The sequence below is a fragment of the Lygodium microphyllum genome, chromosome 29 (assembly GCF_053477565.2).
Source record: "Lygodium microphyllum isolate KBCC chromosome 29, Lygodium_microphyllum_v1.1.10, whole genome shotgun sequence".
In the NCBI taxonomy this organism is placed as follows: domain Eukaryota; kingdom Viridiplantae; phylum Streptophyta; class Polypodiopsida; order Schizaeales; family Lygodiaceae; genus Lygodium; species Lygodium microphyllum.
Genome location: NC_141163.1, coordinates 111,582,866 through 111,606,186, shown reverse-complemented (window position 1 = coordinate 111,606,186; position 23,321 = coordinate 111,582,866). Strand labels below are relative to the sequence as shown.

Genomic DNA, 23,321 nt, shown 5'->3' with positions numbered 1-23,321 from the left:
TGACAGAATAAAAGTCATAGGTCGCTCTAGCCGCCGCAACTACAAAAAAGAGGGATTTTCTGAACTCCCTCAAAAATATAGATTTCTAGATATTCACTCTCCGAATCCAAGTTACTTCATAAAGGATGTATCAGAGTGTCATACGTAGATTGTGGTAGCGAATCCTTTCCTGAGAGAAAATAAGATGAGCCTATGAGCCATCTGAATAATGTATTTCCTTCCATCTGATTACCTTGTATATCCGTTGTAATAAAAGATTGATTGATACTTCATCAATCAAAGAAATAATGCAATCCTATTTTATTATTTTTGTCTTGAAACCTCTGAAATTGCAATTTAATTTTATGGGAAGAAAGTTGATTTGAGAGTTGTTTCAGTAAACTAAGCGAGAGATATTTTGAGTACTAAACTCTATTATTGACGCTACATAGAGTTGTAAAATTTAACTTACAAATTGCTAAAAATTTCCCAGAATCTCGCACCCACAATAATTCCCAACGAAGCTCAAGAGAAAAGGAATTTATTGAAGCAAGTCAAACCTCCAGAGTTTAATGGGAAAGGCGAAAATGTGGAAGCTGATGCAGAAATTTGGATCGAATCGATGGAAGATTATTTTACTGCTGCTAGAACTATCCCAGCGCAACCAAGCCATGATAGCTAAGCTAAAATTAATTGGCGAAGCTCGACTTTGGTGGAAGCAGTGGTGCCGAGATCAAGGTGTCCCTGAAAATACCATTACTTGGGACTTGCTGAAAGAAGCTGTAAGAGGAAGGTATTTACCTCCAGCTTATCGCACCCAAAAGATGAACGAGTTCTTCAATTTGAAGCAAATGGGACTGACCTTGGAAGCATACTACTCCAAGTTTGTTTCTCTTCTTAGATATGCACCCCCCATGGATACTGTTCAACAAGTGTCCAAGTTTTGCAATGGGCTAAATTATCCTCTGAACACTCGTTTAGAATCAATGCGTCCCATAGACCTCCAGGATGCTTTGATTCGAGCTGCTCCTATTGTGCGGGAAGTACAATCAAAGCCTAATAACAATAAGTTCTGGAGCTACAATAACCAGAACAAAGGAGGATTCAAAGGTCAAGCAAAAAGAACCCAAGGACAATTTTTCCAAGGACAAAAGAAGAAGGAAAAATCCAATGCAGTTGGAAATTTTATTCCTACCCAAGGAAACAGGGATTGTCTTAGGTGCTTCCACTATAATGAGACAGGACATTTCAGGAGAGATTGTCCAAAGCTTGGTAGAAACCATCACCAAGGCCAATTTCGAGGTCAAGGCAGAGCTGCCCAAGGTCGTGGTCATGTAGCTATGGCAAGAGGAAGAACGTCAAATATTACCCTAAAAGAGACTAATAAGGAGGAAGACCCTACTATGGAAGAAGATATTGAAAGAGCAACTGTTCATGCTGCATTCCACAGGAAAGGACCAAATCGTCAGTATTCGGTAATACAGACACCGGCTAGTCACCAAGGTAAATCATTTAAAGTTTTGATTGACTGTGGAAGTACACACTCATTTATTTCACCCAAGTGTGCTAAGAAGATAGGTATAGATACTGTAAATGCATCAAAGCTGCTTGTGGAATTAGCAAATGGAAAGGAAGTACTTTCTACACAGCAAACTGCCAAGGTAGAGTTTAACCTAGGGGAAAACCTTTCAAGTATGAGATTCAGGGTAATGAACCTAGGAGCCTATGAATGTTTACTAGGAATGAATTGGCTGATTCCCAATGATGCTCATATCCATTGTGGAAAAGGTCAAGTCACATTTCAGGATTTGAACGGTGAAATAGCAACTACACAAGGTGAAACAGGGAAACCTAAAGTTCAATTGGCAAAAGCTTCTCGAATTGTGAAAGGCTTGAAGAAAGGATTACCTGTTTACTTGATCAAGCTTAACAAGGTAAATCAAGATGATCATGCAGAAGAAGAACCATCCTGGTTAGAAGAGTATGCTGACATATTTCCTGAAGAGCTAACTGAGTTACCTCCGGAAAGAGAAGTTGATCATGAGATCAAACTTGTTCCAGGAGCCGCTCCAGTGGCAAAAAAACCTTACAAAATGTCTATTCCTGAAGCCATCGAACTAAAAGAGCAACTCAAGCAACTGCTAGAACAAGGGTATATCCGGCCAAGTAGTTCACCATGGGGAGCCCCAGTATTATTCCAAGAGAAGAAAGATGGAACTCTCCGTCTTTGTATCGACTACCGAGGGCTAAACCAGGTAACAGTAAAGAATAAGTACCCAATCCCAAGGATTGATGAGCTTCTTGATCGTCTACAAGGAGCAAAGATCTTTTCTAAGATTGATCTTCGGTCAGGATATTACCAGATTAGAGTCAGGAATGAAGATATTCCAAAGACCGCCTTCAACACAAGATACGGCCATTTCGAATTCATTGTGATGTCATTTGGATTGACAAATGCTCCAGCTACCTTCAACAGGTTAATGCAGGACATTTTTAGACCCCACCTTGATGACTTTGTCCTTGTATTCTTCGATGACATCCTAACTTATTCTAAGGAGGAAGAGGATCATGAACCACATCTTTGCATTGTCCTAGAGACAATGAGAACACACAAGTTGTATGCCAAGAAGAAGAAGTGTGCATTCTTTAAAAGAAAGATTGAATACTTGGGATTCATAGTGTCTATTGAGGGTATATCCGTAGATCCTGCCAAGGTCAAGGATGTTCCAGATTAGCCATCCCCAACCACTATCAAGGAAGTGAGAAGTTTCCTTGGCCTAACAGGATGGTATAGGGTATTCATCAGAAACTATGCTCAAATTGCAACACCTCTTACAAATTTACTTAAGAAGCAAGTTGCCATTAATTGGACGCCAATCGAACAATCTAGCTTTGAGCAACTAAAGCATAGTCTGGTAACTGCTCCTATCTTAAGGCTACCTGACTTAAGCAAGGAATTTGAAGTTGTCACAGATGCCAGCTCTCTTGCATTGGGATGTGTACTAATGCAGGAAGGACATCCTATAGCTTACTCTTCAAGAAAGTTGAAAATCCATGAGCAGAAATATGCTACTCATGACCTGGAGTTATTAGCTGTGATTCATGCTCTCAAATTATGGAGACATTACTTGCTTGGAAATAAGTTTTCTTTAGTCACAGATCATAAAAGTCTTAAGTGGATTTTTACTCAGCCTGATCTTAATATGAGGCAACGACGTTGGATCGAGATTCTACAAGAATATGACTTTGAAATTAAGTTCAGACCCGGTAAAGAAAATGTAGTAGCAGATGCCCTTAGCCGTAAAGCCTTCCTTAATGCTCTTATCACTGAAGAACCATCTAGGTCAGAAACTCTAGCTACAATGGTATCGATGCCGACTAATCCTATCATCGAGTTGACCAAGGATGAAGCAAATAAGGACCCAGACTATCAACAATTGTTTTGGGAAGTTCAGAATAAGGAGCAAGATCCCAAACTCAAGACTAAGTATCAGGAATTCTCTATAGATGAAGTTGAAGGACTTGTTTATTTCAGAATGAGACTATGCATTCCTTCAAGTCAGACTCTCAAGAGAAGGATACTTTGGGAAGCACATGATTCTCCTTTTTCAGGACACCCAGGATATGCAAAAACTCTTAATGCTGTTAGGAAAAGTTATTACTGGCAAAAACTCAAGGGTGATGTACTTAAGTATGTCACTGAATGTCTAAATTGCCAAAGGGTAAAATCTGAACGTGTCAAGTTACCAGGAAAACTCCAGCCACTTGACATTCCCCAGATGAAATGGGAATTTATTAGCATGGACTTTGTAGTTGGGTTACCTTCTGTACAAGGAGGATATAACTCAATAATGGTAATAGTAGACATGCTAACAAAGGTCGCTTATCTTCTACCAACAAAAACCAATTAGAAGGCTTCAGATATTGCTAGAATTTTTGTAAAAGAGATTTTTAGGTTACATGGGTTACCTAAAAGGATCATCAGTGATCGTGACTCTCTTTTCACATCACACTTCTGGAAGAGTTTATTTGAAGCCATTGGAACCCAACTTTGTTTCAGTACTGCTTATCATCCACAAACTGATGGGCAGATAGAACGAGTTAATCAAGTAATTGAGGATATTCTACGTGCATATTGCAGCAAGGAACCTAAAAGGTGGATTCAGTATCTATCCTTAGTGGAATTTGCCTATAATGCCTCCTATCATCGAAGTATTCAGATGACTCCATTTCAGGCACTGTATGGTCAAGATTGTCGTATGCCACTTAATTTTTCCGATCCTACTCTAAGGGTAGAAGCCTCGAGAAAAATGTTAGAAGAAATGGATGATCAAATCAAGATCATCAGACAGGATATTCAAGCTGCCAAGGATCGACAAAAGGCGTATGCTGATCTAAAAAGGCAAGAACGAATCGTCAAAGAGGGAGACATGGTCTTCATCCGTGTCCATCCAAAGAAGAGTTCTTTGTCTTTAGGTGAGTTTAAGAAGCTAAGTCCAAGATATTGTGGACCCTATAAGATTCTCAAGTGCCTAGGACCAAGCGCTTATAAGATACAACTCCCTGAGAATATAAAAATCCACAATGTATTTCATGTTAGCTTATTGAAAGCATACGTAGCTAACCCTAACCATATCCTTGATGATGAACAAGTTGTAATACCTAGCCAAGGAGTCCTTGAGCTACAACCTAACAGAGTAATTGATGTAAGGGAGAGAAAATTGAGGAGTAGAACCCTTAGAGAATACCTTGTCCAATGGAAGGATTACCCTGAAGAAGATGCTTCATGGATAGATGAGGATGCTCTTCATCAACAATACCCACAGTTTCTCTCGAGATCAGGACATCTCGATTTCTCTAAGGGGAGAAGGATGTAATATTTCCACACAATAAAAGTTAGTTGGTTAGTTCAAAAGTTAGTTAGTTAATTAATAAGTTAGTAAGATTACTAACTAAAGACTAACTAAGGTAAAAACTAACTAACATTAATTATTATTAATTTTTATTTAATTTAAAATATTTTATTTAGAAAAATCAAGAGTCGTAAATTCGATATTTTTTTCGAATTGGCAAGGACCGTGGCCATCCTTCACGTAAATTACAACGTGAACGAAACTTATGAGTTATATTAATCACTAGGATAATGTGTATAGTTTGGATGGTCTAAAAATATTAGACCTTTGGACAAGACTAGAATATTTTAGATATTTTAGAGATTATCTTAATTTTTTTATTAAAAAAAGAGATATGGAGATTTCTAGAACTAGATGTCATTTAAAAGAAAAAAAACAAGTGATGTGTTAGTTAGTTTGAAGATTTTATAAAAAGAAAAATAAAGAAAAGTGACTGGCGAAATCGCGCGCGCCGCGATCGCAGTTTACAGGTAGTAGACAGCACTTCGAACAAAGAAAAGAAGAAAGAGTGAACTAAGAGCTTTCTAACCCAGCGTCTTGGGGTTTTACCCCCCTTTCGGAGCCAATGGAACCATCAGATTTATGATCTGAGCATCAGATCACTGATCTTTCCAAGATCCCCCTCCACAAAGAGCTCCACTTCTCAACCACAAGCCCTCTTCCCCAATTCACTATAAATACGAGGCATGGGAGAGGCATAAGGGACATAAGGAGACCCCGAGAGGCTGCAAGAAAGAAGAAGAGAGAAGGAAGAATACTTCTTCAAGAGGCTGCGAGAAGCTAGAGAGAGAGAGAGAGAGAGAGAGAGAGAGAGAGAGAGAGAAAGAGAAAGAGGAAGAGAGCTAGCTCAAATCCCTTGTCTCGATCTTTAACTAAGCCATATTCTCTATCCTCTCTCATCTAAAATCTATCCCACCTTCCCTATCTCTCAAACTCCTCGTGGGCGATGGCTCCAAAGCGACAAAGTGGAAAAACCATGGAAATCAACGCAACCGGTCAAGCAACGGGTATTGCCAATGATACGGGAGTGCCCGAGGTTGCGGGAATTGCCACCACAATTGGAACATCGGGTGTGGCTAATGCGAGCGCGAGTAAAGATGAAGTTCCTAATGTCGTCATGCCGCCAAACCAGGTTATTCATTACTAGATTATCAATTTTACAATATAAGATAAATTACATAGGATATTAGCTTTCATATTCTTCGCTTACACATAACTCATCTAGAAAGACATATTAATTCAAGCATAAAACGATTAATCACTATGATTTCTAGCTAGAATAGTTGGGATACTAAGGCATTGAATCATGATAGAATTAATTGCCAAAGGTTATTATACATATGTCTTTATGCGAATTCAATATAGTTATGATCAAATGCGACAAGGTTAAGAATTGATTAGTGAAGGTTATAAAAACTGGTTATCTATTTAGGAATCCTAAAGACCATCTCGTTGAGTTTATTGACACAATATATTTTCTTAAGGGATTTTGCTTATGTTAGATAAGTGAATCCAAACGGAAAACTCATGCCCTGCTTAACATGTTTTAAGAGGTGTACTCAACACTTCTTTATGGGAAGAAGAATCCTCATTAGAATGGAAGGTTACCTTAGGATAAGGTCTACCTTGGCTATGTGAAACTGTGATTTACATGTTGGGATGATTGTCATTGCACTATTTGATACATATTTGAAAGGACTGTTTATGTTTGCTAGAATCTAGATTTTGATTGAAATTATTGCCAACAGAATAAAAGGAAGGATCATGCTAGGCTACCCCCAAGCTAGCGGCGAGACCCTACTCCAAGGGGGTCATGATTATCGCTACGAGAGGCTTGGACCGGCTCCGTAGGCGAAAGGTCTGTCAGTAGGGATAGTCTCGGGCAGAAGGAATTGTAGGTGCCAGAGGGGGCTCTGGCTGTAAATCCTGCATTGTTCCAAGAATCTGACGAGCCCCTTCGTGACCCAGGATGGGATCCTGGAACCCTAAATACTAGTTATGAGGGTGGAATCTTGGTGGACAGAATGTCCTTATGGAATTCTGTGTATCTTCCGCTAGGACGGAATGATGGAAATTGTAATAGACTTCCAATATAATAAAGAAGTTTGCTTTACTATTCGAATGGTATGCATGTTAGTGAGATAAATTATGTGAAGGAACGTGTGACTAAATGGACTAATTAAGGAAGCTGGTTGTATATGTTCCAATAAATGTGTTGTAGGTAATTAAAAAACTAAAGATGACCCATCATCAGAGGAAAGCGGGTGGGCGTAACCCCCGACGGGTTCGTCCAATGGTAGGGTGGTCCCGGTTAGCTGGGAGCTTTTCTACATCGAATATAGAAATAGGAAGATGATAAATTGACCAAGTAGTCATTAAGTAGAACCGACTTGCATTGTTTTAGGGGACCGGAATGGGATTTTGCCTTATGGGCAGGAGGGTTGACGTACCACACTCCCCTCCGTCTCCCATTCTCTTTGAACCAAGTGCAATGGCAAGTCCGCTTCAGATTGAGTAATCCTCTAAAAAGTGGAACTCGAAATTACTGACGCTAGCTGGCTGCTAGGAGACCCATCCGATTTTAGGAACCCAAGTCTTCAGGTCGATCCTAGTGGGTTCGGCCAGAACTCTCCCGTTGCGAAGTAGACTCGGTAGGGCCTAAGTGACAATCCCGTGATGTTCCAAGGGAGCAGCGGGCGACATCATTTATGGAAAAACCTACTGATGGACTACTAAAAGGTGTATCGTGGATTGGGACTAGCGGACACCTCACAGATAAAATGCATCAACAAAGAGACAATAGTATCTGCAAAAACAAATCGGTCATGGTGCCTAGTTCCAGTTCCTTTTCTCACTCTTGGCATTCCGAAATGAATGCATTGAATGCTACTCTAAGGCAACAAGAAGCTCTCTGAGGTGTGAGCCACAACCAACTAATTGAGCAACACATTCAGTTCATGTCTAAGATGGACCGAGTGATCTCAACCATCTCAGTCACCAACATGCAAACCAAGGCAATCAATGACAACCTTGCAGCCCTTACGACTCAAGTTGCTCAAATGGCTATAATTAAAAGGATGGATCAACATGATTATAAGCAGCAGCATGGGTATTCTCATGGAAATTATGAGTACTATGACCACTGGCATGGTTTGGATGTGCAAAAGCAGCATCATGTGCCAACTTATGGTCAGCATGTATATGATGATTGTGCATATTTTGAGCAGCAGCATGCATCTGATGACTATGTATCTTCTTATGAGCTACATTCTGGTCACATACATGGACAACTATCTAGACAGCCTTATATACATGGGCAACATCATTCAAATGTATACAAGTATGTACATGCGGAGCAACATCATTATCAGTAACAATGGAGTGGTCGATATCATCAATCACTTGATCATTACTATGAGCAACATGCGCATCCTTATGAGCAACATGATGCTTCTCATGAAAGAACGATGCCATGATGAGAGCATCTCACTACAGCTTCATGAGTAGGTGTCACATGAGCCCAAGGCCCTTAACTTTGAATGCCCAGTAGTAGCCACGAATGTGGGGCTCATGAACATGCAATGCCTAGGGGTTGATTCAGTGAATGCAGTAGTGATTACAGCCTCATTTGCTCCAATTCTATATGGCATAGTGGTTTCCAATGAGTTTATGGACAAGTCAATGCATGCTATCGTATGGGTCAGTGAGGATCTTGTTCCACCATCAATGCTTGAAGATGGCACCATGAATCTCTTCTATGATACAACTAACAGAAGTGGTGCAACAATGGAAGCGTAAACATAAGTTGTAATAAACTGTTGAAACACAAGACAAAAGAGAAAGAGAAAGAAAGAACACAATACAGATGAGAACTTAGATGTATGCTTGGGAAATGGAATCCATATATCAGACACAAGACGCATACAACAGTGAGTCATTGGCTGCGTGGGCACCGGCTCCTCTCTCCACGGGACCTCCAAGTGGTGAATTGACCAACTGAGGAGGATGAGCCCATAATAAATAGGCACAAATAATTCCATAAAATATGTCAGGTCGGCTAGAATTTAATGTTGGTCGGCCAGGAACAAATGCCCAATATGACCATAAAATGACACAATAAAAAATACCTAAATAACCTAAATAATGTGCCCAAGCCTTTGCAGCTCAGACTCACACATGAGCTGACATATCTGCTAACACCCTCTCTTAGATTGCAAGTGATCTGATACAATACAATGGTACAATGAGAATGAATCATAAACCATACAACATAGAACCACCAAGTAGAACCAACCACCACCAAGGTGCCTCAGAGAGAACCTAATGTCGATGTCGATCATACTAGCTTTGGAAAATAGAGATCATAGTAGCTCTCAATGTCTGTCAACAATGCCGCTGATGTAGCACATATGTCCATCCTGTCACCAATGCCACAACACATAAATGACCATGGACCCCCTCCTTTGGCCAAACTGTCAAAGTGTCTCCTCATGTGAGCTCCAGAGGAAAGCCACATGCTCTCTGTTAAAGGACCAGCCCATCATGAACCTGGATGTCAATCCTAGCTCCAGGATTTTTACATGTCATTCGATCGATGCATCAGGGACGTCCCTCTCTGGATTCTATGCATCTGTATAGAAATATAGATAAGGCACGGTTGCCCCATCTCACCACCCTCTCAGACTCCCTCTCTCGCACTGGAGAGTCGTGAGGGATGACCTCATCACCACCACTATAAAGCAGCTGAGGAAGGGGCCACCAAGCCCTTCCCATGATTCGAAGAAGAGCATCCCTTGCACGCCTTGGACTTCGCCTTGGCCGGAGGATCTAAGTTGGAATCTGAGGCAAACGATGACTTGTTGGAGGAGTCTACATCCCGCTTCGTCTTCTGCTCATTTTTCTTCTTGGAAGCCGCTAACTCTTTGCAATCCTTCTGCAAATGGCTCTTCTTGCCACAGTGGTAGCACTGGGCCTTCGATTTCTTTGTCACAATGGTAGCATTGGGCCTTCAATTTCTTTGTCTTGGAACCCCTCTTTGAAGTCCTAAAAGCCTCACCTGAACCTCCATAATGTGACAGAAGCCATCCCTGTAGTCGCAAAGTCGCCTCATGCTCAAGTAGCATTGAGGACATATAAAGAAAACTGATAGGAGTCGTAGATGTATGCGCTCGTAAATCATTTGCCACTCCATCAAACTCCTGAGGAAGCTTATAGAGTACCATACCAACAAGATGGGCCTCTGACAGGGCAGACTACATAGTGCGAACCTGGTCCTGGATTTGGGTAACTCGAAGTAGGAATGATTGGATCATATCTTTGGTTCAAACTTCAGTTGCTGGAGCTGGCCATAGAGAGTAACAATCCTCACGGTGGAAGGAGCCTCGTACATCAACTACAACTTCGACCATATGTCTGAAGCTGTCATGCATGAGGTGACCGCTGGTAGGATTTCTTTGGAAATACACCAAAGTACGGGCATCATCCAAATCCCAGGTAAGCACTGCTTCCTCATGGTTGTCTTCATCAAAATCAGCTGGAAAAGAAGAAGGTTATTGAGGGCATGCAAGACCTCCACTAACCACGTACCATAACCGGTTCTAGATAAATCATGTCTTCATCACCGCACTCCACGTGTAATAGCTTGGTCCATGGAGCTTGTCATCAGTAGATGTGCATGGAGAAGCCATCTATAGAGGACTTAGAAGAGAAGTAGAGAAGAGAAGGTATTTGGAGAGGGAACATAGCCAAAACATGAGCACAGACTGCAAAAAACAAGAGTTCGCATACAATATAACCCAAAATTTGACAAAAAAGAAGACAAAAAATGTTATAAAAAATCAAAAAATAAAAAAATCAATCTAAAACTGTCAAAAACAGCAAAAATGACATGAAGGTACAGTCGCCCAGCCAAGGAGTTGAGAACACCAAAACGCAGGTTAAGTACTGCCACAAACAGACTGGAAAACTGTTGCAACAGCCTGAAAATTGAAAACACGAGCAATAAAGGAACTATAGACAGTAGGCGATGGCAAATCTGCAGAAAATGCAAGTAAAACAAGTCACATGTATAGAACAACAGTCACCTGATCAGCAAGGGTGAAAACAATCTTGAAATCAGCAAGAAAACATAGCAAGAACAAATTCTGAAATCTAATACCATGACAAAAGTGGTGCAGCAATGGAAGCATAAACATAAGCTATAATAAACTGCTGAAACACAAGACAAAAGAGAAAGAGAAAGAAAGAACACAATATAGATGAGAACTCAGATGTATGCTCGAGAAATGGAATCCATGTATCAGACACGAGACAGTTGCATACAATAGTGAGTCACTGGCTGCATGGGCACTGGCACCTACTCCTCTCTCCACGGGACCTCCAGGTGGTGAACTAACCAACTAAGGAGGAGGAGCCCATAATAAATAGGCACAAATAATGCCATAAAATATGTTAGGTCAGCTAGCATTTAATGCTAGTCAACCAGCAATAAATGCCCAATATGACCATAAAATGACACAATAAAAAATGCCTAGATAATCTAAATAATGTGCCCAAGCCTGTGCAGCTCAAACTCACACATGAGCTGACATATCTACTAACAACAACAAATGCATTGAATCACAACTATCCTTTTGACCTTGGTGGTAGTACAGAGACCCATGCTTGTATGGATGACCCTTATACTCTTTATGCTTATCATGTATGTTATCCATTTGATCCCGAGGAAAGGAATGGTTTCGGAAAATCCATACCTTGATCAGCATTTCACCATTGCATCCCTCCCCCTACTTCAAGGGTGCAATTTTAACTAAGGATTAGCTAACTTTGCCCTATTCTGCACTACAAACAACACACTATTTTAGAACAATTTTTACCCTGCATCAATGACAATCAAGTGACACCTATACGGGCTGAAAATACGATTCATGAGCTTCATTTTGACATGTCATAAGTCTTAATCGAAGCTGCCTATAGGAAGTTATGACTAGTCTTCCCTAGTAGGCCTGTTCTGGACAGCATGATGTCCACTGTTTGTCAGCCTCTAATTGTCAAGAATTGGTGGCCAAACTCATACGCTAACAACTTACATATGTTGGATACATCATACACACATTTGGATGTCCCAATTCCACATGAGACTGTACTTCCCTATACCGATATTCTCCTTTGTAATGCTGAACAGAGCAGTACTCTGCGACCCCCCTTCCCCTCTGAGCCACATCAGTAAGTCCTCTTTTTTTGTTTTTAAGGGTAAAAACTTTCAAGATCGGGATGGAATGTAAAAGAGTGAGGATAGATGAGTAGGACATGAGTTAAACACAGGAATACCCAATTATAATGACAAGGTATTTAAGGTGTTGAGAGACCCAATTAGGACATCAGTTATCAATAATCAAGTCTCTTTTACCCTTCCTTCTAGCTTTCATGGCTTCCCTTCTCTTTCCATCTCTTTTCCTGTCATTCTCCCTCCTCTGCTAGTCTTTCTCTCTTCTTTTATTATATTCTTCCTCTTTTTCTCTCCTCTTTGCAGTCTCTCCCTTCTCTCATTCTCTCCCTTAGGTCTCCTTCATTACAATCTACTCCAGAGTAGATCCCAAATCTACAACATCCAAGTTATTTGGGTAGAGGCTCATTTGATTTGCAAAGAGCATTTGTGATTTGGGGTGATGCATTTGCTCTTTGCAGTGATGCATGTGAAATGGCATTGGTCTTGCCCCAATGCAAGATGGGCATGTGATTATAGTGCTAAAATGGGTTTGCTGTTTTGAAAAGAGCCTTTGACACTTATCCATGCTCTCACCACTTGGAAGCTTATCTTCTTGGTGTTGACTTCCCACAAAGTTTGATATTGTTCCCTCATTCTATCCTCATATTTACAATTTATATTTACAATTAGATGCATCATATTAAAATCCTCTCTCCATCGATGGGATTTGTATGTGATTCCATTTCTATCAGAACCACTGATTTCCAATCCATCCACTTACCAAAACTTGCAACAACACTGTCCACCATACAATCTTGTACACTTACCAGTAGTCTCTGTACTTCCCTGCTGATACCCATTAGGGTTACCGATGCATAAGGGGTAGGCTTATACACAAAGACGGTACATTCATTGTTTGGCAATGTTACTCAAGGTCCTAACAAAATGGGTGCTCAGATACTACCGTTCAGGACAAAGCGGCAGCTTTACCGAGTGATATTACATACATCTCATCTGTAATTAGATATATGCCACAGAATTTGACATATTTCTTTGTTCTACTTGTCGAAGTACACAAAAAAGAAACACGAACTATTTCCCAAGACAGACTGACTCAATGAAACTGATTCCTTCGAATCTGGTTGGAATGCAAAAACGCAATTGTGTAATCCAAGGTTTTTTATCAACTTGGTGAAGTACACCAGCAAAGAAACAGAAGCTGTGAGACCATTGGCCCAGACATTACAGGCTCATGACCTGACAATTTCTGATGTCATTGAGGTGATGCTCAATATGACAAGACAAGCCTTGTATAATATTCTATTGTACAAGAATGTGAAGAGTTGTGCAGAGCTGCAGCACTGAAATAATGCAAGTGAGCAGTTTTCTCCTAATATATGGAAAACCTGTCCTTGCTATCTTTAAAAAATAGCTTCAACACCAAGTGCTGTAGAGAATCTGCTCTCGTGTTTAGATCTTTTAGAGCTCATTGTTTGCACAAATTCTTGAGTGGAACTCTACAATTATTAATCAGAATTCATAGAGTATGCTGACCACATCCAGGTATCAATTCAATACTAAGTGATAAGCACCCTACAGAGATGTCCCAGCAAAACACTTCTCACCATACATCTGTTAAAATAACATATGCATTCACTAAGTTCCAGTTCTGTAACAAGGTGACTGAAGGTACCTAAATCTATTGTGCAAGCTTTTGTAGAAAAAAGCCTCTTTTTGTTTCACTCTCTCCAGCAGCCGATTTGCATCTTGGAACTTTCCTTTCTTACAATAAGCATCCAAGACAATCATATATGTTGATTCATTCAGCCTCACTTTTTTGTTTTTCATATACTCAATCACATTCAAAGCCTCCTTGAACATCCCATTGTTTGCATAGCTGTGTATGAAACCATTGTAAGTTCCTGTATCAGGATTGATACCGCTATCAACCATTTCTGTAAATAGTCTCGCTGCCTCCCCCATCTGATCCCGTTTACTGTAAGCACGTAGCAAAGTATTATAAGTGAAGTTGTCAGGCTGCTTTCCAGCTGCCTGCATTAATCTCAGTATATCTTCTGCTTTTTGGCACAGGCCCTCTCTGCTGTACATAGCAATAAGACAATTAAAGGTCACAACATCAGGTAGCACACCACATTCCAATAGAGTATCCCATGATTTCAATGCTTCACTTACCATACCAGTTTTTCCATATACTGAAATCAATGAATTACAGATGTCCACTTCAATCTTATAACCTGCCAGTTGTAATCTTGAAAAAGCAGATTCGGCATCCTCAGCCAGCTTGCACTTACTACATGTATGAATTAAAGCTCTCAAGAAAACTTCTCCAGCATTTAAAGCACCAGAATAAACATCAGATGCCATTCTTTTTATACCATCGATATTACCCCCAACTGCATAAGCATGTAATAAAGATGCATAACTAACATCATTCGGCTTAAATGTACCCACAGACATGTGCTGTATTATCAGGTCAACCCACTTCCACTGCCCTTTACGTGCAAGAGCAGCCAATAATGAGTTATAGGTAGCTATATCAGGACAACAATCAGCTTTCAGCATGGCCTGGTAAATCTTCAATGTTTGATCAATAGACCCCAACCTACCATAGGCTTCAATAAGAATGTTGAAGGTGGCCTTATCTGGCTCATGTCCAGACTTCTTCATCTCCTTAAAGACCTTACCAATTTCTACATGCATCTGATTTTTGGAATAAACAGTAAGAAGAGTATTCCAAGTTATGATATTTGGACAACAACCGTTCTGTTTCATCTCTTCAAAAACACCCATCATCTCATCAAATGCTGCATTTTCACCATACATGAAAACCAATGCATTATAAACGGCTAAATTAGGAACACACTTTGCTTCTTTCATCTTGCGGTACACTTCCAATGCTTGTTCTTTGTTACCAATCTTGGTGAAGGCTGTTACAAGGCCTGTGTATGTATATACATCTGGACTAACACCTTTTGTCTGCATGGTCTCAATAAGATCTAATGCCTCTTTGTAAAGACCTGCTCTTCCAAATGCTGCAATGAGTTCATTATAAGTTACTATGTTAGGGGTATGTCCAGCGTCCTGCATCTCCCTCAAAACGTTAAGTGCATCCTCATGCCGGCCAGCTTTCCCATAGACATCCAGAAGTGCATTGTAAGTAACCCTATCTGGAGAGCAGCCAAAAGATTTCATTTTACAGAAGGTCTCTGATGCCTGTTCACAGAGGCAATGCTGTGCGCAAGTGCTTATAAGAATGTTAAATGTATAAGCATCAGGAGAGATTCCCTGCTCAATCATCTTATCCAGCATGTTCTGTGAATGCTCCCATGGAGCACCTAGTTTACCATAAAGGTCGAGCATAACATTATATGTAACACGGTTGGGTTCACAACCATCTTCCTTCATTTTCCTGAACAGAGAAATGGCCTTATGGTATTTTCCACTTTGAGAAAAGGCACTCAATAGGGCAGTGTATGCGTGCACATCAATTGTCTGGCCTTCTTGCTGGAGGCCATGGAAGAGCTTGGAAGCAAGGGGAAGCTGCGACTCTTTTCCAAGGATTTTGAATATGGCAGAGACCACACCTCTCTCAGCAAAGCTTCCATCCTTCCTCATCCACTCAAACACCTCAACAGCCATCTGCCATTTCTTGTTTTCTCCGAGACACTTGACGATGGAGCGAAGGTCCGATTCACACAACATATCCTTGGCTGAGTCAAGCACCGCAGAGACATTGCCCTTTCCCTCGCTCGCGAGCCGCCGATACACGAACTCGCCACCATCGCTGAGCTGGCTAAGCCACGGCTGCTGGCTGCCGAGCCGCTCCTTCCCCCGCCACGCGCCTGAAAAGGCCACCTCCGCGTCTCCTCTTCGCTCGCCATTACCGCTCTCTTGTACCAGGAAATGCGGCAGCTGCTGCTGCGGCCGTGTGCGCCAGAAGCCCGGGTCCTGCAGAGGAGGCAGAGACACTGGATGGTGGTCGAGGGATCGATTCGGTGGACTCAACAGGGATGGTAAATGCTGCGCAGTGGTAAACATCATCTTTCCCTGCCTCCTTCCAAGTACCCTCCCTCGAACCCCCACGATCTATTCGCGCCCTCTTCTAACACGGCAACTAGGCTAGCGCTTCACTAGTCGAAAGCTTTTTCTCTTCTGGAACCTGATATGCATCAGCAATCCACTGAAGCAGATACAGTTGCTAGCTAGTTAATAGAAGAAGTAGGTGCTCCGCGCCTACCCCCAGGCCCGTCCATGGGGATCAGATGCTTCACATGCGGGGGTCCATACTACCAAAATGGATGTCCCATAGAAGATATAGCCTCATCAAGCGGGTCGAGGGTAAACGCCACTAGCGCATATGGAGGAGAAAAGCCATAACCACTGCACGGAAGGGATGAAAGCATGGACCACCCAAGGGTAGGAACAGTCAGCGCACGACCCTAATGCATGGCGGCCCGAGTAGCAGCAATCCACCACCTACACATCAAAGGCAGAGTGAGCAAAGGGAATCAAGCTATCATGGTGGATACATGGGCCACGCACAACTTCATTACCCCAGAGTGCGCAGTCAAACATGGATTGAAACTATCTAAGGCCCTAGAAGGATTAACAGTGACATTCGCACAAGGAGAGGCCAAAGAAGTGAAACAAGTCTTTGTAGTGCAAGTAGAAGTTGGAAAATGGGAAGCAAAACTCAACTTCTAAGTAATCCACATGGATGATTTTGAAGTGATCCTAGGCTTGGAATTCTATGACAAATATGTCATTGTAATGTTTGGTAAAGGAATTAATGAGATGATGCTAGATATGCAAGGAGAAGGCATCAGAGTACCTTGCAAAAGAATGCAATTACCTAGCAGGACACCAATCAAAGTGCAAATGAAGGAGAATAAACCAGGAGTCTCATGCCAAACAGTGAAGTCAAGTGCAAATCAACCAAGAGGACCAACCTAAGCAACACCGACCCAAGGGACCATTATCAAGCCATGCATCATGACGTGCAGTGCCAAGCAAGTAGAGAAATCTGTCAAGCAAGGAGGTATGCTCTACTTGTGTATGATCCGACCCATTGGGCAAGAAGACAACAAGAAACCCAAACATCAGAGTAGCAGCACAAAAGTGGTAGAGATACTTGAAGAATTCAAAGATATAATGCCAGCGGAGCTACCCAAGGGTCTACCACCCAGACGGGATGTGGATCATAAGATTGAATTGATTCCAAGATCCGTCCCACTGGCCCGAGCACCCTATCGCATGAATCACACCAAACTCATGGAATTGAAGAAGCATCTATATGAATTAGAGGAACAAGGTTTTATTTGCCCCAGTAAATCCCCCTTTGGTGCCCCAGTGTTATTTGTCAAGAAGAAGGATGGGGGACTTAGACTCTATGTAGATTATAGGGCCCTTAACAAAATCACCATAAAAAGCAAATACCCTATGTCCCTAGTGGAGGATCTCTTAGATAGATTACATGAAGCCAAGTACTTTAGTCGCATAGACATTGGGTTAGGTTACCATCAGATGTGCATAGCAGAAGAAGATATTCCTAAAATAGCATTTCGCACTTAATATGGTAGTTTTGAGTGGTTAGTCTTAGGATTCGGCCTAAATAATGGACCAAGCACATTTTGTGGCCTCATGGATGGAGTCTTTAGACCCGAGATAGATGTCTTTATCGTTATCTATATTGATGATCTACTAGTCTATAGTAGCAAAACCTTAGAAGAACACAAGCAACATTTACGCTTGGTCTTTGAGAAGTTGCGGCAGCATCAGCTATATGCCAAACCTGAAAAATGTGAGTTGCAATAAAAGAGTTGGACTTTTTAGGTTTCATTGTAGGAGTAGCTGGCATCAAAGTGGACTCTAAGAAAATGGAAGCTTTTCATGCTCGTCTTCTGCATAGGTTCTATCCCAACAACCAATGGGGATGGTGCATATCAATGCTCCATTCCAACAGTCCCTTTGAAGTAGAAGCATTTCTCCAATGTCGAGAACAAAGAGGATACCCTGAGTACCTCACCAAGTGGCACAGGCATCCCCCCAAGGAAGCCACTTGGATTTCAGAAGCAGAGGCTCGTGAGCACGGCAAAGACACCTTCGCCCTTTGGATCAAGGAGAACCCCACTACTCCTTCCAATGCCCCTTGAGCCTCTCCAAACAAGCAGTTCTCAATCATAGGCCCAAAACGCCTCCACTCCTCAAATGTAATTGAGTCGAGGGTGGATTCGCATGGTAATCCCAATACCAACAAACCCAACACAGCCCTAACAAGTCTAGATAGGCAGACACTAACTAGCTTGCTAGAAAAGGCTGTGTTAAGACCCCCAAGTCCTAGTGCGGCAGACACTAACCAATCTGATAGTGTAGACTGTGTTAAGACCCCGCGGTCATAGACCAGTAGTAGACACTGGCCAGCTTGTTACAAAAAGTTGTGTCAAGACCTCGGATGAGTCAAATAAACGTTACCCTTAGATTGCTAAGGACAGCAATCTAGTAAGCGGGGGGTGAGTGTAAGGGCTTTGTAACTATACCATGGCGTTATCACCGGAAACACCTATATAGGGAGTAGTAGTGACTCAAAGCCCTACCTTGTTTCCACTCTACCTGTGATTCCCTATACCCAGTGGTGAACCCTCTTATATGCGGTGTCACAAGGGTGTAGTCTTGGGATGTGCCTATGTTGTACTACTTCTTTGATTGAATAATACAAGAGTATACCTTGCTCTCACATATCATGTTACCTTTCTGTGCCGTGTTGAGTGCGTAACGAGTGCAGGTGCATCACACCCCCCCCTTTTGTTCATCATTCCGGCCACCGTCCCTTCTCTCTCTACCTCTTTTTTAAAGAAATGTTGAACTAACTAGAAATATCGAATAGCAAGGTTAAAAACTTTCTAAAGAACTTCTTTATGTTTCGATTCTCATCAAGCAAACGTTTCAATCATAATGGTGACTTTGCTTGGAAGAATGCAATATAGAGATTTTTGTAAGTAAACATTTGGAGTCTTTCTATACAACCCCAGAAGACGACAATATTTACGCTTGTAATTTGTCGATTGCCATTGTGAATATTAATCGAATAGGAATTTGCATAGTTTCATAAAGGAAGGATATTGGTTCCAATTATTGTCTTTGTCTCAATGCCATACTTGTTAATCGCCTTGCATATAAGTCTAGCATCATTACACAAATCTTAAAAAGGATTCAAAATTATAAGCACCATTGAATCTAGGAATATGACCATTGAAGTCTTGAGAATTATTTCTAGTACATGAGCATGCACGAGTAATTAAGGTGATATATTACTCGTCGAGCTACCAAGTCTTGCTTACAATCTTGAGTATGCGAATCCTGTCACTCAAGATTGTTAAAGTAACTTTCATTGGAGATTGCAAAAGATAATGCGATTTGAAACCAAATTCAAGCAATTAATCTGAGGCCCACATTATGCGAATAAAGTATGGCATGAAACTTTTGCATTAAAGGTGGGAAGAGGGGAGAGAATTGCCATTGTGTGATCCATCCTAGGGGTTCAAGGAGGATGTTTATTGGTGATTGTTGGTCCCTCTAGTCTAAAAATGTATAATAAAATCGTTCTTAACTATTTTGTCTCTCGAGTCTTGTCTAGTACTTTATGTCTACACAGGTATACCACAAGTCCCCCTAGGTTGCCTAATCTTCGATCTTTTTCTTTTTCTTTGTGTTTCTTTGGGTGGGGGGAACCAATCATCATGCAATCACGATCCATTCTTGAGGTTGAGGAGGAGGAGGATGGGCAACATAGCCTTACCATTTCATGGCTTTGCTATTGTTGGAGCTAAATAAATTTCCACTTTCATGTTGTTCTAACGCATGGCTGACACCTTCTTATGTGCCTTCTTGTCAAGGCCCTCCATCAAGCCATAGTTGCAATTCTAGAGCATAGCAATGAAGAGGACTATGCTAATCAACTAGAGAGCATCCTAATTTTTGTAGCAACTTGTCAACATAGCTTGACTAATGCAAGTAGGGATACATTAGGTGTGTTGGACATTCTGGCACGAACATGAATTGCTGAGAGAGACAGAGAGAAGGGTTGGAGCAATAGAGAGGAGCAGTGTGCTCTCATCTCATTTCCTACATTATTCCTTATCACACATAACTAAAATGAATACAACACTCTAAGGTCTACAAACCATTCACACACAGCCTAAAGTCACCAACTTATTTAATGTCCCACACTTGCTAATACAGCTACAGAGAGACAGAGTGTCGGTTACACATATTAAAGATAAAAGAGCTTGAAGTCTTAACACCCCCCCCCCTCAAGCTCAAGACAGCCTTTGTACACCAAGTAGCTATCGAAAAACACTGAACTTATCTTTACCCAAAGGCTTCTCCCTATAAGAACCAGCTCTCTGATAAAATGGTAGTGTACCTCAATGTGTTTAGTCCTGGCATGGTATGTTGGATTCGTTGCCAAGAGTACACTACTAAGATTTTCACTTAACAAAGTCACTGGAGCATTCACCTATATGTCCAAATCAGCCATAAGCTTGAGCAACCATGCAATCTCACATGTTGCCAATGCAACGCCCCTGTACTCAGCATCAGTGCTAGACAATGCAACCGTTGGTTGCTTCTTGCTACTCCGGCTAATCATTCCACTTCCAAAGCTAAAGGCATAACCACTTGTAAACCTGCAATCATATGAGCATCTTGCCCAATCTGCATCCGTGTATCCAACCAATGTCAAGGGCTTATCTTTCACATAAAACAGCCCATAATCTATAGTGGACTTTACATATCTCATGATCCACCTAATAGCATCTAAGTGTGGCTTTCTAGGCTTTTGCATGAACTGACTTATGAGCCCAACAACATAACTCAAGTCAGGCCTGGTGATGGTCAAGTAGATCAGACTTCCAACCATTTGCATGTACATACTCACATCATCAATTTCAACTCCAATGCTAATGTCCCAACTTGACATTCTAATCAAGAGGTGTATCCAGTGGTTTACATTCAGCCATGACATATTTCTTTAGCATTTCCATGGCATAGTGTTTTTACATTAGCCATAAACTATTTTCAGCATTGATCACCTCAATACCCAAGAAATACTTCAGTTCACCTAAGTCTTTCATATCAAATTCAGATTTCAACATCTGCATAACATGATGTATCCCTAAGTTATCATCACCTGTGATTATCAAATCATCAGCATAGATAACCAAGCACTCCCAAACCTTTATATGTCTTTTTCGTAAACAAACTATGATCAGCCTTGCCAACAATGAATCCCAAACTTTGCAAGTAACTAACTGATCCTTGCATGCCAGGCTCTTGCAGCCAGCTTCAACCCACACAGCACCTTTTTCAGCTTGCATACATAATCTTGAAAATCAGTGTGTACATACCCTTTAGACTGATCCATATAAACATCCTCTGCTAAATCATCATTGAGAAACACATTCGTAACATCCATCTGCTCTGCAATTTCTAGCCTTTAGCAGCAGCCAATGTGATCATTATTCATATGGTTGCCATCTTGGCAACAGGACTGAATGTTTCCTCATAGTATAACCCATACTGCTAGGCATAACCCTTAGAAACCACCTTGGCTTTGTGCCTCTCTCTACACTGCGATTCAACTTGCATTTAATATTGTAGACCCATTTGTAGCCAATGGTCTTATTTCCTTCTGGTAGTAGCACAAGATCCCATGTTCTATTTTCAGCTAAGGAAAATATTTCCTCATCCATAGCTATGCACCAATTTTTATCCATCACTGCTTCAGCATATGTAGCAGGTTCTTTGACCTTCGTCACCTTTGTCATATAAGCATAATGCTTTGCATAATAACCGTTGTAAGTTAGCCTATACACAAGGTACCTGACTCTCTAGGAGCGTCTAAGCTATGGTGGTGCACTACTTGATTCCCCTCTCTCATGAGGTGAAATGTACCTGTTTTGCCTAGTGCCATGCATATACACAGTCGGAATACCAAGCTCACTGTCTAGACTGTCAGCTGAGTCATAGTCTGAAGCCATCCTGCTAGGTGTCATCACACTAGATGTATCATTAGAAGCTTGTTCTTTTCCTTTGATGTTAAGCTGTGGTGCACTACTTAATTCCCCTCTCTCATCTCAAGGATGTGCACATAAGCAAGGCTCCCAAATACTTTCATGTGACTGATATCAAGCTTGTAGCCATACAACTTCTCAAATGGTGTCATATCATGAATACTTGTAGTGGGAGTCCTGTTCAAGATATACATGCCTATCATAACAGCCTCAGCCCAATAATAGAGCGGCATCTTCTTTTCATTCATCATTGCATGCATAGCTTCCATTAAGACCCTGTTCTTCCGTTCAGCTACCCCATTCTGTTGTGGAGTGTAGTTGCATGTTAGCTGCCTACATATGCTATTTTTAGCCAAAAACTGTCAAACTCATTTTTCACATACTCCCCACCACTATCCGATCTCAAATAAGAGATAGCAATCAAATTCCTTTTCAACCTTCTACTTAAATTGCTGAAAAAAAACAAACACCTCATCCTTTGTTTTCAGTATATAAACCCAAGTATAGTGAGACTGAAGTCATCAATGAATGTCACATAATACTTAGAGCCTCCCATAGATGCATTATGGGTTGGCCTCCACACATCAAAGTGAACCAACTACAACAGTCGAGTATTATTTCTTACATGCTTGACAAATGGCAACCTTGACTGTTTACCAAACTGACAAGCATCGCAAACATGACCAATATCCATGTAAGCAAACTTGGGTAGACCTGTAACAAGCCGTTTTTCTTGCATCATTTGCAGTCCGCTGAAGATTAACATGCCCCACTCTTTTATGCCATATTTTTGAATCTCTAACTGTGACAAAGCCATGGGAAGACATGGTTGATTTCAGATATGGCAAAGTGGCATCAAGAGTAAACATCCTGCCATTCCTTTGACCGGGAGCAATCAATTTGCAGCCATTACCAAACTCCTCAATGAAGCAACCATGCTTATCAAACCTAACCTACAAATTCTGCTCAGTTATCTGGCCCATAGACAATAGATTTTTAGTAATTGATGCAACACGTAATACATCATGTAAGTTTTTCTTCTTGACATCATGGATTACCAAAGGCACTTTGTCTTTATGTTCAATGCTATGTTATGTGTCATCCCTTGTGCATACATAGCCATTCCTCTCA

General features: G+C 41.2%; 1 protein-coding gene across 1 annotated transcript; it reads right to left on the bottom strand.

Moving 5' to 3' along the window:
- Positions 1-13,260: 13,260 nt before the first annotated feature.
- LOC148011026 (uncharacterized) lies at positions 13,261-16,395 on the bottom strand. Its single transcript, XM_087671757.1, has one exon. It carries the CDS (start codon positions 16,159-16,161, stop codon positions 13,756-13,758), a length of 2,406 nt encoding a protein of 801 aa, XP_087527883.1. The 5' UTR covers positions 16,162-16,395; the 3' UTR covers positions 13,261-13,755.
- Positions 16,396-23,321: the final 6,926 nt, after the last annotated feature.